The sequence below is a fragment of the Pelophylax lessonae genome (genome assembly GCF_965119305.1).
Source record: "Pelophylax lessonae genome assembly, chromosome: 11".
In the NCBI taxonomy this organism is placed as follows: domain Eukaryota; kingdom Metazoa; phylum Chordata; class Amphibia; order Anura; family Ranidae; genus Pelophylax; species Pelophylax lessonae.
Genome location: NC_138778.1, coordinates 51,113,173 through 51,129,431, shown reverse-complemented (window position 1 = coordinate 51,129,431; position 16,259 = coordinate 51,113,173). Strand labels below are relative to the sequence as shown.

General features: G+C 42.2%; 1 protein-coding gene across 1 annotated transcript in view; it reads right to left on the bottom strand.

Annotated features, from left to right (window-relative positions):
• The window catches only part of SAMHD1 (SAM and HD domain containing deoxynucleoside triphosphate triphosphohydrolase 1), a 140,200-nt gene that overhangs the window by 98,185 nt on the left and 25,756 nt on the right, over positions 1-16,259 (bottom strand). The window contains exons 4-6 of the mRNA XM_082271899.1: positions 9,132-9,292; positions 2,278-2,393; positions 646-716 (exon numbers count right to left, since the gene is read on the bottom strand). Of these exons, the coding sequence (XP_082128025.1) occupies positions 646-716; positions 2,278-2,393; positions 9,132-9,292 (348 nt within the window). The remainder of the gene's footprint in view (positions 1-645; positions 717-2,277; positions 2,394-9,131; positions 9,293-16,259) is intronic.

Genomic DNA, 16,259 nt, shown 5'->3' with positions numbered 1-16,259 from the left:
ATGTGTATATGAAATCCATAACAAATATATAAATCACATTTTAATAGATAAATGTATATGTTAACATTACAGCATAATGACAATGGTAATCATTACTGGTTGATAACATAGATAAATACATAAAAATCATAACATCATATTGATCAATAAATATGCACATACATTTTGGTTTGATGTGAGATGTATGTACTTATTTATTGATCAATATGATGTTATGATTTTTATGTATTTATCTATGTTATCAACCAGTAATGATTACCATTGTCATTATGCTGTAATGTTAACATATACATTTATCTATTAAAATGTTATATATATTTATGTTGTTATGGATTTCATATACGCATATGCAATACCTATGCCAGCCCATTGATACATTTATATAGAATTCCCCTGATTGCTGCCATATGTTTCAACTTCCTTTTGTTTTATTTAGACAAAGTAGAAGGTGAATAAAACACCCAAACCAGATGACTCACCACCTCATATTTAAAAAGGGATATTGAGATATATACATTTATCAGGGTAGCTGCTAACTAGCTTAACCATATTTATCCAATTCTTCGTCTCGAACCACGCCAGAGGATTAGTTGCAACCCATGGTGAAACGAAATAAAGCAAAAAGTAGTTGATATTAAAACTTACTTTAAATTTTTTATTTGGACAAGCAAGAGGCATGAATCTTCCATCGAACATATGAGAAAACGGTCCATGACCTAAAAGAGAAACCACAGGTTAGAAAAAAAAACACCTATATAAAAATATACTACATCAGAATATCTTTGCAGAAAAACCATCATTATGTATGCTCACATGTCTCTGTCCCCCTCCTATGTTGGTCCTTTCACTGCTGCATCAACCTTAACATCCGTCACACTCCTAAAGAACACCTTTACCATCATTCCACTTAACACAACCCTCTATCCCCCTCTCTCTGTCAGAACAGCCCATTTCTCCCTCTGATTCTGTCCTGCACTACTTCTCCCCAGATCCCTCCTGTTCTGTACATTCCTGTGGTCCACCAGTATCCCTCTCCCTGTTCACAGCTGTTCTGCCCTGCACTGCTGGCTCACTCTTACCTAGTTATGTACTTTCTGCTGTACATCTTTCTTTCCCCCCATGTCCTGCACTGCCATCTCACCTCTGTGCCTTCACTCTGTCCATCCTGCTATTACCTTGCTCCCTTTTCTCTTTATTTATTTCCCCTGTTTTGCTGTCTCGCCTCAGTCCCTTTGTGCTGCACACTCTCCTTGTCACCCGCTCTTTCCACTCTCTTCTCCAATAATTCTGCCCCGTGCTTCCATCTCATTGTAGCCCCTCTGTTCTTCACCTACTATTGTCTCTCACAATGATCAGTTCCATTCCCGTCATCGACTCTATTCTTTTTGCCCATCTCCCAGTCTCATCTGGCACGCTCATCTCCTTCAGTTACACCTTCTTGCCTCAGTTCATCTATCAGCTTTGTGGTTAGTCACATGACCGCTCAATACTACAATAATCAGTAATATCCTGTCAACTTCTTGCCCCACAGCTTAACCTTCCTCCGATCTCTATGGGTGTTACCCCAATAGGCACTCCATACAACCCCTTGTCCCTCCCGTCTCACCGCTTCTGCAAGACTCATTTTTCCCAAAGTGCTGAGCCCTCTCCTAGCCACTGTCACTTCTATGCAGCATTCCATATTGTTTTTTTTTTTTTTTTTTTACATTTGAAAGAAAATTTACCAGTTCCTGGTCTCGCAAGGTTGAGAACTGCTGCACTGGCAAATACGTGGTAGTGGCATTAGACTCTAAGGCTGGGTTCACACATATGCGATGCAGGAACCAGCAAGATTCCTGTGCGGGTTCCCGCATTGCAGGTCTCTCGCAAGCAGTTCACACTGCCCTATGCGAACTGCTGCGGGTGTCAATACAAAAGTTGACAACCCCATATTGGTTAATAGATCGCAGTGAAATTGTGCAGGAATCAGATCGCATGGGTGTGAACCCCCATGCGTTCCGATTCCAGTGCAGACCAAAAAAAGGGTCCTGCACCATTTTGGTCTGAATGCGATGCAATTTCAGCCATACAATCTGGGTAAATTTGCATCGCACAGACAACACATGTGATCTGCAAAGCACTGCGGTGAGAATCACATGCGATGTCTGACATTGTAATAGTGTGAACCCAGCCTATGTTTCCTTGGAGCAAGGAGTGATGTGACTGATTCCTTGTAGCATGTGAAGTAGGCATAAATAAAAAAGGAAAAAAAAAAAAAAAAAAAAACCACACACTTACCCAAATCATGGCACAGTCCTGCAATCTGGACACACAGGAGATCTCTTTGGTTTAGCTGTAGTTCTGGTTGACGCTCATGTAACACCTTTACAAGGCATCCTGCAAGGTGACCCACACTGAAAGCAAGAGACACCTGGGATGTTACCATTGCGTTAGTGCTTTATGTGAGAATACCAGTTGGCAAAAGGCATAACATGAATATGTATTGGTAAGGTAACATTCTATGCTAATTGAATGGATTGTTTAGGTTTGAGCTTATTACATACAGTAGATGCCAACAAAAACAGGCTCTGGACTTAATTCTGCACGGTGGCTCCTTTAGGTCCCTGACAACGCCTCTCTCCGTCTGAGGCTGCTCAACAGGCATGGACTTCATGGAGTCACTTGCCAGGGTAGGAGAGCCTGTAGCAGGAATACGTACTCCCCCAATCTTTGACTGTCGTGCCATCTGTGGTCTTACCTTTGCGAGTGCGTTTTGTTGTTTTTACTAATACATTTTATTCTAACATACACTACCAGCCCTTTTGGGATGCTTCTTTTTGTGTTTACCTTTTGGATAAATCTGCTTCCACTCCTCCAAGCAAACTGGCAGCATTGGGTTTTATTTTCAATGATTTTTATTAAAGGTTAAAGCAAAAACATTTCAAGCAGATAGCCAATGCATCCTGGAAAAGTCATAGATTACACCCTACTTGCAGATGGCTACAAAATGGCAAACACAGATAAAGTATAAAACATGAAAGAAAAAAAAAAAAACAATACCTTTTGCAAGGAAAAGTCTATCTATGCGCTAGTGACAAGGAAAGTCTATTTATGAGCTAGTGACAAGGAAAGCCTATTTATGAGCTAGTGACAAGGAAAGCCTATTTATGAGCTAATGACAAGGTGTGTCTATTTTAAACTAATGCCAAGGTACGTCTATTTATGAGCTAATGACTCAAAGCATAACAAATAGACCAAATCAGCGTGCCCTGTTCTCCAGGCAACCAAAATAAACAAACAGATACAGGACCAAGTACAGGAACAACCAAGACAAAAAGGGAGCAAGCAAGGACAAAGATGTACCCAATTACTAAGCGCTAACCTTTGTGCGAAACGCGTCTACCTCTTTTTCCCCTGCTCCATCTGTCAACCACTTGTCATATGAAGCTTCAATAAAAGGATTTTTGAAAGTGCAGTCGGCTGGAATTATTTCCTTAGGATATACAGCATGCGAGCTGGGCTAGCACCTGACTACTGTGTGTGGGGATTAACTAGAGACTCACTCACCTGGAGCGGCTTTTTTTGTTGCATTTTTTTTCCTAGTACCTTTCAAGAAGTTTTTTCATGCCTGTTTTTTCTTGTGGTTTTTATCCACACCTTCATATTTTCCCCTTTCTGTAGTTTGGTTGCACACCGTATGGAAACTTGCTCATTACATAGTTTTGGGAAATGTAAATGAGATTGTACAATGTCTAGTCAGTTATAACCCTCTGCACACCAACAAAAAGATGGGCTAAGGGAGGGCACATGCTTGTCAGACACTGAACACAGTGGCCACAGGGGAAAATAATGGGATTTTTGTCTTACCGTAAAATCCTTTTCTCTGAAGTTCATTGATGGGGAGTGGACAGATCGAAACTCGATCTTGTAGCAGGAATGTATGACCTCGTGCACCCACTGTTCTTGTATCTGGGATAACCACAGATCCGGAAACCGGCAAAGACGTCCCCTCACCCCAGATACGGGTGAGGGCACACCTTCAGACCGAAGGAACCTTATCCACAGGTCTGGAAAAAACGTATTTGTTTTCCAGACCAGGGCTGCTTGGAGTCACTGGAGGAGGCCTTGAAAGACTTTGATCCTTTATCAGTTGTCAGTGAGGGACAAAAAAAACTTTATGTGCTGAAAAGAAGGGATCCTGTCTGCGACGAGGGTCCTTACCCTTGTTAGCCTATGGAAGAAAGATACTCTTACCTCCTGTGAAAAATAAAGTCTGGTGTGCTAAATGGTGAGGTGTAAAGCCCTGTACAGACGTACCGATCGTCGGCCGAACGATCGGCCGTCTTTTGTCTGAGGGCTGTCTTGTCTGTTGAAAAGTGCAAAAGACTGCACACAACCACAACAGCCAACTGCCAACAAGCCAACAGCCAAGGGCCAACAACAGCCGACTGCAGAAGTGATGTCATGTGATGGTTAACTTTCCTTGTCTTTTTTCTTTTCTGAGCATGCTCAGTCTTGCAAATCTGCTGTCTGTCGGCCGAAATCTGTACTCACTGGCGCCGTTCTGGTGTTGGCCAACAAAAATTTTAATGCTTGCACGACAGATTCTGTTCAGCCGAAAATGCGCTGTCGGCTGTCGGAAGCATCATACTAACAAGCCTACAATCGGCCGATCGGTCGTCGGCCGAATATTTACGGCCGACAATCGGTACGTGTGTACGGGGCTTAACTCTCTTATGTGTAGTGGTGAGCAGTATCAAATCAAATCAAAAAGGCAAATTAACAAAGTGCCAAAAATCTACATTAATACCACATACATTGAAAATGGTGTATAGGTATGCCTTACAAAAGCTTTCCACACATCAGGAATTATGCAAGGCAACCCAAAGAAGTGCAAAAAGTTCCAACTGGACACATCCAACAAGGGGAAAAACTAAACTTGAAGACAGCTTTATCAGTGGACTCTACCCAAACAGCTGCAGAGAAACGTTGTGGGTGTTTCCGGACTTGTGGTTAAGAAATATGGGGACCAGAACATTAGCATAAGACCACAGGAGATCTCCAGCTCATTCACCCCAGAGGCAACCCGGAGTGAAGGAAGGAGAGAGTCCCTAGATGGGAGTATATACAGGCCTAAGATCCTTCGTTATCTGGTAAGAGGCCCACCTACCCCCCTTAGGAGGTGGGGGAAGATATTTACCTCTCTTTGACACTAGAAGTCTGTTCTTGAGGTGGCTGTCTTTACGCCCTAACTATTTATCTGCTGGTAAGAAGCAAACGGGAACAGGTGGTGGGACATCAGGCATTTTTATACTTGACACATGGTGGTCGTCTGAAGCATTACTCTAATTTTATCTGCACCTATTATTTTGACTGTCACTGGCTTTTGTCACTGCACAAGTTTTTGGACTGTAGATATCAACACTTTTCAATGTACAGTGGGGATCGAAAGTTTGGGCACCCCAGGTAAAAATTTGTATTAATGTGCATAAAGAAGCCAAAGAAAAATGGAAAAATCTCCAAAAAGCATCAAATTACAGATTAGACATTCTTATAATAGGTCAACAAAAGTTAGATTTTATTTCCATCATTGACATTTTCAAAAATTACAGAAAACAAAAAAATGGCATCAGCAAAAGTTTGGGCATCCTGCAGAATTTATAGCGTGCACTGCCCCCTTTGCAAGGCTGAGACCTGCCAGTGTCATGGATTGTTCTCAATCATCGTCTGGGAAGACCAGGCAATGTCAATCTCAAAGGTTTTAAATACCCAGACCCATCTGACCTTGCCCCAACAATCAGCACCATGGGATCTTCTAAGCAGTTGTCTAGAAAACTGAAACTGAAAATAGTTGACACTCACAAAGCTGGAGAAGGCTATAAGAAGATAGCAAAGCGTTTTCAGATGTCAATATCCTCTGTTCGGAATGTAATTAAGAAATGGCAGTCATCAGGAACAGTGGAAGTTAAAGCAAGATCTGGAAGACCAAGAAAAATATCAGACAGAACAGCTCGCAGGATTGTGAGAAAAACAATTCAAAACCCACGTTTGACTGCACGATCCCTCCAGAAAGATCTGGCAGACACTGGAGTTGTGGTACACTATTCCACTATAAAGAGATACTTGTACAAACATGGTCTTCATGGAAGAGTCATCAGAAGAAAACCTCTTCTACGTCCTCACCACAAAAATCAGCATTTGAACTTTGCAAATGAACATATAGACAAGCCTGATGCATTTTGGAAACAAGTTCTGTGGACCGATGAGGTTAAAATTGAACTTTTTGGCCGGAATGAGCAAAAGTACGTTTGGAGAAGAAGGGGCACGGAATTTAATGAAAAGAACCTCTGTCCAACTGTTAAGCATGGGGGTGGATCAATCATGCTTTGGGGTTGTATTGCAGCCAGTGGCACAGGGAACATCTCACGAGTAGAAGGAAAAATGGATTCAATAAAACTTCAAATTTTGGATGGTAACTTGATTCCATCTGTGAAAAAGCTGAAGTTAAAAGAGAGGATGGCTTCTACAAATGGATAATGATCCTAAACACACCTCGAAATCCACAGGGGATTACATCAAAAGGTGTAAACTGAAGGTTTTGCCATTGCCTTCACAATCTCCTGACGTCAATATAATTGAAAATCTATGGATAGACCTTAAAAGAGCAGTGCGTGACAGACAGCCCAGAAGTCTCAAAGAACTGGAAGACTTTTGTAAGGAAGAATGGGCAAAGATACCTCGAACAAGAATTGAAAGACTCTTGGCTGGCTACAAAAAGAGTTTACAAGCTGTGATACTTGCCAAAGGGGGCAGTACAATATATTAACTCTGCAGGGTGCCCAAACTTTTGCAGACACCATTTTTTTGTTTTCTGTTATTTTGAATGTGTAAATGATGGAAACAAAATCTAACTTTTGCTGACATATTATAAGAATGTCTAATCTGTAATTTGATGCCTTTTGGAGATTGTCCCATCTTTTCTTGGCTTCTTTATGCACATTAATATAAATTTTTACCTGGGGTGCCCAAACTTTCGATCCCCACTGTATGTGGTATTCATGTAGATTTTTGGCACTTTGTTAATTTGCCTTTTTGATTTGGCTTGATACTGCTCACCACTACACAATAAAAGTTACACATTTACCATTTAGCGCACCAGACTATTTTTCACTTCATATTTCCAAAATTTGGATCTTTGGTTGCAGCTCACATTTATTTATCAGCGCACCCTTCACACATTTTCATCACTCTTACCTACTGTAAGACCTTTAATAATGTAATCAAGGGGTAGCCCCAAACAGGTGATAACCCTGAAAGGGTAGATCAGTCAAAGACTTCTCAGGCCCCTTTCACACAGGCGGACCGTTCAGATCCGCCTGTCCGTTTTTTTTTGGCGGATCTGAACGGTCCCCCCCATGCATTCCTATGGGGCATCGGATGTCAGCGGAGACATGTCCGCTGACATCCGACCCAATCCGATCCGTCAAATCTGGACAGATGGAAACCCTATTTTCCATCCGTCCAGCGGATCGGATGGCATCGGATGAGAACGGACAAACGGTCCGTTCCCATCCGATTTCCCCCATAGAGATACATGGGGAACTGACAGCTGTGTCTCCGCACACAGCGCGGAGACACAGCTGTCATCCTCCTGCTCAGCTGGGGATCGGCGGCTCGATCCCCCGCTGAGAAAAACGGACTCCGTCCAACGGACGGAGTGTGTGAAAGGAGCCTTAGAAGTCTGATCCGCAGACCAGCATTAAAATAGCCAAAGTATACCCCGGAGGACCACTGAAGAAACCAACACTCACGCCAATATTGAAGTCGCATCCAGCAAGGCATCGCAAACAAAATGCAGACCCTGGATCAACTGGTTCGTCAGCTCCTTAAAGGCAGGGGGAAATTGTACCTCCTCCAGGTCACGGCATAGTAACTTAGCCAATTCAGTCAACGTTTGTGACACAAGGGAAATAGTAAACACCGGTCTTAGTACAGACCCCGCCATAGTACATATTGCGGGCCAAAGACTCTGCCTTTCTATCCGCCGGATCCTTAAAGGACGGGGAATCCTCCACTGAAATCATGGTAGCTTTACTCTGGAGACCATAGGTGGCACAGTCCACTTTTTAACAACGGACTCTTCAAAGGGGTAGCACCTAGCGATCCACTTAGGCACCCCAGGGGGACACTTAGGGCAGTCCCACTCTTTTTTGACCATGGGGGTAAAAAAAAAAAAATGGTCTTTTTTTTTTACCATTCGACGAACGGGGAAAACTTTAACTGCTCTGGATGGCTTGTGAGTGCCAAAAGTAACCTGCATCTCAGTCGCAGCTTCGTCCTCCATTTTTATGGTCTCACGCACAGATACAACCAGTGCGTTCACCAGCGCCTTCTCTTGCACAGTAGCGGAGGGAGAGGTGTCCTCTATCCTCACTATCAGAGGAGACAGGGCACGAGGTAATAGACCCGGCAGTTTACTCACCATACCAGAAATAGAACCCCTTGCCACCGAAGTGGGGGGGCTAACATCCAATAGGAACGCTGCGACTCAGGCCTAGACCCGGTCGTATGCTACCTGGCGAGACGTTTAACTCGCGAGGCCAGTTCCCGTCCAGTGGGACTAGGTCACGGCCAATCAAGTGCGGAGCTGGGGTCTGCGTGCGCGCTGGCCGGCTGGGGTGAGCACCGGATCTGTATATCCAGCCCGTCGCCCAGATCTCGCATAGTTGCTTGCAGATCTCACAGGAAAAAACTCCTGAGAAAAACCCAACTAGAAAAAAAACTAGCTAGAATTTTGCCAGGATCAGAGATCCCAGCAAGGAACTAGGTCCTTACTCCTAAATAGGCAGATTAAAGATGGACATCCTATAGCAGGGAGAGAGGGTTTACCCCCTGGGACTGCCCATAGGCCTAGCCAGAACTTTTTTCTGCCTAGTGTTCTACTCCTATATCGGGCAGCATAATCCTACTGCTATTGAGAACAAGAAGACTGCGTCCATCAATGAGCGATAGAGAAAGATAATCTTTTTCATTTTGATTCTGTAATCTACTGCATGAACAACTAAAGCACTAAGCAGATAAGACTGCACTTCCTGCATCTAAAAGGCAATCCCCCCTAAGTCTGGCTGGAGTGTAAACTTTAGGTGACATACCCAATAGAGTGCTCAAATCGGTTGTGGGAGGCTCCTGGGAATACATAATAGCAGCCACCGAGCTGTTTGATATACCGCAAACGCTGGAACTGTGGAGTGTCTATAATCCGGACTAGCAGGGGGTGCATCTCAATATGACCATGGATTGGATCATTGAATACCTAAAACAAGAAAAGTAAGCCATTAAACTCAATGCAGCAATAATACATTTATCAAAAGGCACATCTTTCCACAACAGGATACCAAAAAAAAAAAAAAAAAAAGTGTAGAAACCATATTTAGCAGCTATATCAATACATATAGGTTGTCCAATAAACAGAATAATCACATATGTATTGTAGCACTAATTCTTTGATTAGTTGAAAAACAGGTAATGCATCTAATGCAGGTGTACTAATCATTATCTTCCACGTAAAAATAAAGTTTTACCATACATGAAACAATGTTTAATGTATAGTTACTTTCTAAATAATCTGCTTATCTTCTTCAAAGTGTGGACATCACACAGCATCCACTTCCCGTTTTGCATTAGTATTTGTAAAACTTTAGCTCCCTGTAGAACAATCTACTCACCGATTGGCCTTCTATGCATTTTATGCATAAACGTTTTAACACATTTTACTTTCTCCGACGCTCCCCTTGACATCAGTCTCTAATATATCCCCACATATATAGGAAAAATAGAAACTTTATTACCCCTATAACCATTTATAAAAATCACTTAAAACAATTAAAATTCCATTAAATCCATTCTATAGCAGAATCGTAAGAATACTACATGTGCTCTGAACCTGTGACTGCTAATTGCCGCTGTCCGTGTGTCGCTCCATAACTCCGCAGTTGTGCAAGCCTCATATGCTCTAGTCCAGTGGTCCTCAACCCTGGCCTACAGGGCCCACTAACAGGCCAGATTTTAGGTATTACCTTAAATTAGAGTACTGCAATCACTGAGCAGCAAATGATATCACCTGGGATTTATTTCAGTTATCTTGCAAATCTGGCCTGTTAGTGGGCCCTGTAGGCCAGGGTTGAGGACCACTGCTCTAGTCCACCTACAACACCTGGCCATACATGCTAAACTGGCTAAATTGCGATCCATGTTTAGCTGTTCCCGTTCATGAGAAGTCGATCAATTGCACAGCTGAAGGGAAGTCTTTTTTTTTTTACCTGCAAAGTAAAGGCATAATGTGCTAGTATGCATTGCATCAAAGTCTAATCCTCAGCAGCTGTGCTTGAAATAGGAGAACTTCTTGGACAGATTTAGGAAAAGGCAGAGGCAATTCCCTGCTTCAGCCATGGCACCTCTGCACTCTTGATAGTATTGATCTGCTGAGTCCCCTACAGTTCTCACTGGTTCCCAGTGACATCAATAATCATTACTCATCAGTTAGGAATCAGCAATGATGTAAAGGTTCAGCAGTAGGGAACCAGTGAGAACTGAAGGGAAACAAAAACCAACACTTCCATAAGTGTTAGTAGTGCTGCAGACTTCTGCAGAGGATTTCCAAAGATTAGCACAGGCAAAAGGAAACTGGAGCATTTTATAGGTTTTTAGGGGTATAGCTTTGTTTGTAAAGGTTACTATAGTTAACGGGTCGCTGCAAATTCCAAAATTAACCTTTTTTAGGTTTAGGATTTGAAGTAAGGAAAGGATCAAAAACCTGACAAGGTGATGTCCATCTTGCGGATCTTTCAAAAAGGTGGAAACAAAGGATCTACTTAACTCTAGAGCCAGATTCCTATCGAACCAAGGGCAACCTGGTTTCTGTGTTATCTGAGTCAATCAATCCTAGGATCAGACAAATATGTTTCATGACAACATATTGTTGCGTTGTAGAGGTTTCAAGTGGAACTTAGTAGAGGAAACTGCCATGAAGGGGGCTACCATAATTGGAAATGCAACGGGAGCACAAAAACGGGGCTAATATGTGGGCCTGCACCTTGGAAAAGACCCAAGGTGTAGACAAGAGGCCCAAAGAAGATCGCTATAAACTGGTAGTGTATGGTGCCCAAATCAAATCGCAGATGTGCTAGAAAGATGGGGAAATGTAGGTAACCATCTTTGATGTCCACACAAACATTCAGAATCTTGACATTCAAGATAGGGTGAACATCACTTGAATTTGGGAAGAGTGAACAGGTTGAGGTAAAACCCCTGAAACTATTCGGTTACTACAGAACTGTGACCATAAGACCTGAGAAGGCTTAATGGAGAGCTGCTAATTTGTGCAGAGACAAAAGGAAGACTGTAGGTGATAAACTGAGGGGGTAGAAAGCAAAGTTCTAGTTTGAAGCCTTCGGATACCACTTCCTGCACCCAGGTGACTGCACACAAACTGTCAAAGCATCCAAAAGTCAACAAACCCCAACTGCACCCTTCATGCGAGGGATGGCTTTTCTGAGCATTTGGATGGGGAGCCAAGCTGGGGGGGATTTCAACAAAGTAGATTGAGGGAATAGAGAAGTGAAGGGACATTTTCTAATATTTAGAAAGAAGTCTTTGCAGGCTGTTTCTTCCATTGAGCTTTTGCCACAAGTACCATCCTTGATGAGATTATCAGGAGCTGATTCAAGATAAAATTGTCCCTTAAAGGATTAAACACTTCTTACACAGGGGTTTTGCAGTCCAGCACTTAAAGTGCCCTATACATGTACAGTCTCCAAGACATGGAAAAGATAAGAAAGGAGACTTCCAAACAGTCACAGCTAAAAGCTTAAGCTACATCCATCTGCAAAAACACATAAAAAACCAAAAAGGATCAACGACCAGTGGTTTGATCTTTAAGGGATTTTGACCTGTCAAGTCATTGTTTGACAAGTAAAGTCACAGACAGGGTGAATGAAGGAAAGAACAGAGCTCTAGAAAGAGCTCTCATCCGCTTATTGCTTAGGTCTAAAAAGACAGACATGTCCTCTACTGGAAAAAAGCCTTGTAATGCTCTATGCACACTGGCTTAAAAAAATAAAAATAAAAAAAATTGCTGCTACTACAGGAGTTGTGCGTTTTGCCTGTAGAAGCGGCTTTATTTCATCTTAACTTGCTTAACTTACAGTTGACGAAAAACTTCCAGATAAAGGGACCATTCTCCCGGACACAGGCTGACGACTGAGATAGTCCGCCTGCCAATTCCCGTCCCCCCCCAGTCCCGAATGTGCAACGCCGACGTTCTGTCCATTGTAGAATACCAGCCACTTTTCTTTGCCGCTAGGGCACTTCTGGTGCCCCTTTGGTGGTTTCGGATTGGATCCTCCCTGGACACCCCCGCAGACGAACCGTCCACCGGAGTAGGCAAAGCCTGATGGCTCAAATTACCAGGATGTTGACCGGCAGACTGGACTCCTCTGAGGACCAAAACCCCTGGGGTGAATACATTCCCAGGACCCCCCCCCCACACACACACAAGGCCGAGAGGCCAGGGGAACCGAGGGATCTCCCGAGGGTCCGACCATTCCCAGGAGGGGGACCACGTCCACCCCGAGACCGCCAAAGGATTGGGGGGGCAACATTACTCACCATACCATGGTACCAGGTGGGCACCCGTCACTTCCGGTGCGCGCGTCATCCCTCCACAGCTTCTGGGCATGCCCAGAAGCTGTTTAGAAGGGAATGACGCGCGCCCCCCTGAACTGACGTCGGGGCCGGTGCAGGCGCAATGATTCCTGGGAGCGATGACGTTCAGCTCCCATGAATCATTGCAAAGCCAGGAAATGACGACGGGCCGTGGCTGCCGAGGGGAGGAAGAAGGAAGTAAGGTAAGTATATTTTCTTCTATACGAGGTAAGTAAAAAAAAAAAAAAAATGCGATTATCCATTTGTTTTTCAGGTGACCCGGAGCGAGAAGATGGAGGTAAGTATAAATTTAGGGTGGAACTCCACTTTAAGGATCTAGATTATCCAGTCCAAAACCTCAGCCGGCTGTTGCCTGTAGTTCTCCACGAACTCTAACTAGTAAATAAAAATTACAACAAAAATTTCCCTTTTATATAGCTGGAAAAAAGAGGGGTCTGAGTAATTGTTGGTACTCACGTGATTGCGCCTAGGTTTATAAATAAGTGTAAATAAAGAATAATGAATGAAAAAGATTGAGCAGCTAGTCAAAAACAACAGTGTGATTGTGAAACGGGGGGGGGGGGGGAAGAGACAGCGTTGAATATTATCTATCTGTGAATCTAATATACAAAATAAATAAATACAAATTTATATATATATATATATATATATATATATATATATATATATATATATATATATATATATATATATATATATATATATATATATATATATATATATAAACAACAAATCACAAACAAATAAATTGATACTAGTAAATGGGTTTCCCCAGGTGTTATAACATAAAGTGACTGTGCAAATATATATATATATATATATATATATATACACACACACAAGCAAAAAATGAATTAGATTATAGTCCTTTTATCTTCAAAGTGCAACAAACAAATCTAGGTGATTTAAGGTGCTTTGTGTTCAGCAAAGGTGCATCCTTCATGAAAATGAGGGAAAGAAGAATCCATCACCAGATGCTCCCTTGGGGTCTAGCGTAGGTAAGTGGTTATCTATAGGAATTCCCGGTATCTCTTCCAGACTCTCGTCTCCCCGCTATCTTTATATCCGGGAGTCCTTCCACTGTATAGAGAGGGCTTGGTATGGATTCGGCTATATACCCCGCTCAAATCGTATACGATGATTTCAGTATGCCATAAGAAGACAAAGGAAGCTCATGGTGTAGTATGTAATATTCAGGGATTTAATAAAAAAATGTAGTCACTTACATTACAGTTTGCAAGGAACAGCTTCAATGGAGTAGCGCAGCAGCCGGTTTGCGTTCCAGAAACCGGAAGTGACGTAGGGCGTAGCACGGGACCCGACGCGTTTCGTCATCCAACGTATGACGTCATCAGGGATCACGTGCTACGCTCGGTCTCGCTTCCCTATATACCTCCAGGACAAAGTCTTTAGCCAATATGAAGTATGCGGGGAATAATTGGATATAAGGTGGCCCTCTAGTGGATGTTTGGAAAATCTTATGCACGGGAGAAATATATAAGCATATGGTTTTAGAAAAAAATAGTCATTTCCATTCGCCACCTAGTGTGAAATTCATTGCGCCACCTAGTATAATTCATTATTGGTGAAAACAGCTAAATGTGTTTTTATAATTAGTCCCTTCTGAGGTATATAGGTGGTTTTGTATAAATACGGAATAAATTATAAACATAAATTTATATACATACATTCTACAACCATAAGTAAATTAAATATTATTAAAACCTATTTTTAATTGCTAAATATTAAAATATTAAGATATGTATTATGTAAATATAAAGTGCAATATTTTATTTGATTCGAACTACATGATAAAATTATGAATAAATATTAAATTTTATATGTAAAAATATAAAAAAATTATAAAAAATTATAAAAATTTAAAATATTGTATTTATTAAAATAAGTTGAAATGACGACGACTATTAAATATGCTATAAAAAAAGATGTTGATACTAATAATTTTTAATACAAGGTGATCCAGTGCCATCCTCACCCAAGCAGATACTTCAATCGTCTTTGAGTCCAGGCGCCGGCATCTTAACTAAGTTCTGCTTTAGGTCAGTCTAGAAATTAGCTTACATGGGCCTAAGGACTCTCCACCCCTACACGACAATACTAGACTTGGTGGTTGGCAGCTTAGGCATCCAGTGCTGCACTGGAAGGTTGCTATACCTTTCATGAGCAAGGCATATATTTATTTTGAGATCTACGGATAGAAAAGTATACTGGGTTTGCATTGCGTCCATTTCGAGCAAACGGCAAAGTTGTTCTTCGATGCTGGGTACTGGAAGTTCTAGGTTATCATGGCAAGAAAAAAATAACCGGATAATCACCATGAGAAAATGGCTTTTGTACTCTTTTCTCAGGATACAAAAGTAAGCAGCACAAGGAAAACAAACAAAACAATCAATACACCCTACAACAGCTGCTGGTTAAAGCAAAACTACTTTCAAAACACTATAAACAAGTTATCTGTGGGACACTACTCTTATCTGCTGCTCCGGTTTGAGAAGCTTAAAATACCAAGGAATCATAGTGTGCTCTGGACAAACACAGAGGCAGAGTGACCTTGTGATTTTGAACCAGGAAAGAAAAAAAAAAAAAAAAAAAAGGGATTTTTGACTTAATGTAAAATCCATTTCTCTGATGTTCATTGACGGACATAGCACCTTATCTTGACCATTGGGTTATACTGCCCCCCACAGGAGTAGGCCACTAGGCAGGAAAAAGCTTGACTACGCCTATGGGAAATCCCAGGGGTATAATCCCACTTTAAGCTATAGTTTTGTTACAAACAGCGTCAGAAGAAAGGAGGACACTAGGCAGAGAAATGTTTTTGACTACACCTATAGGGCAGTCCCATGGGTATACTCCCTCTTCCTGCTATAGGTCTTCAGTTTTGTAACAATCAGTGTCAGAAGAACATAAAACCAACTCAATAGAGGGGCGGGTGTTGTGTCTGTCAATGAACATCAGAGAAAAGGATTTTACGGTAAGGCAAAAATCCAGTTCTCCTTCATTCATTGATGGACACAGTTCCAGATCTTCGTGACCCTTGGGACATCCCAAAGCAGTGTCAACATGAGGGGTGGGAAGAACACAGCAAGAAAACACACTCCCCAAAGGCTAAACATAGCCAACCAGGTAAAACCGAAGGTCAACCAGGAACCAACTGGAGCTTACCTGACAAAAAAAAAAAAAAAAAATACACCCTCAAAGAGGACTAATCCTCTCCAACAGCGGCCTGCAAAACCTTGCGGCCAAAAGAAGCATCCGAAGATGCCAACACATCCACCTTCTAAAATTTTGTGAAAGTATGCACGGACGACCAGGTGGCCGCTTAGCAAACCTGCACTACCGACGCCTGATGATGGAAGGCCCAAGAGGCACTAAGTGTCCTCGTAGAATGCGCCTTAACAGGAAAAGGAGGATCCTGACCCTTAACGGAATAGGCCTGTACCACCGTCTCGCAAAACAAGTTTTAAAGGTGCAAAGCACCAGTTCCCTGCGCTCAGAGAGGTGTAGCTTCTAGTCCACCTCATTAAGGTCTTTCC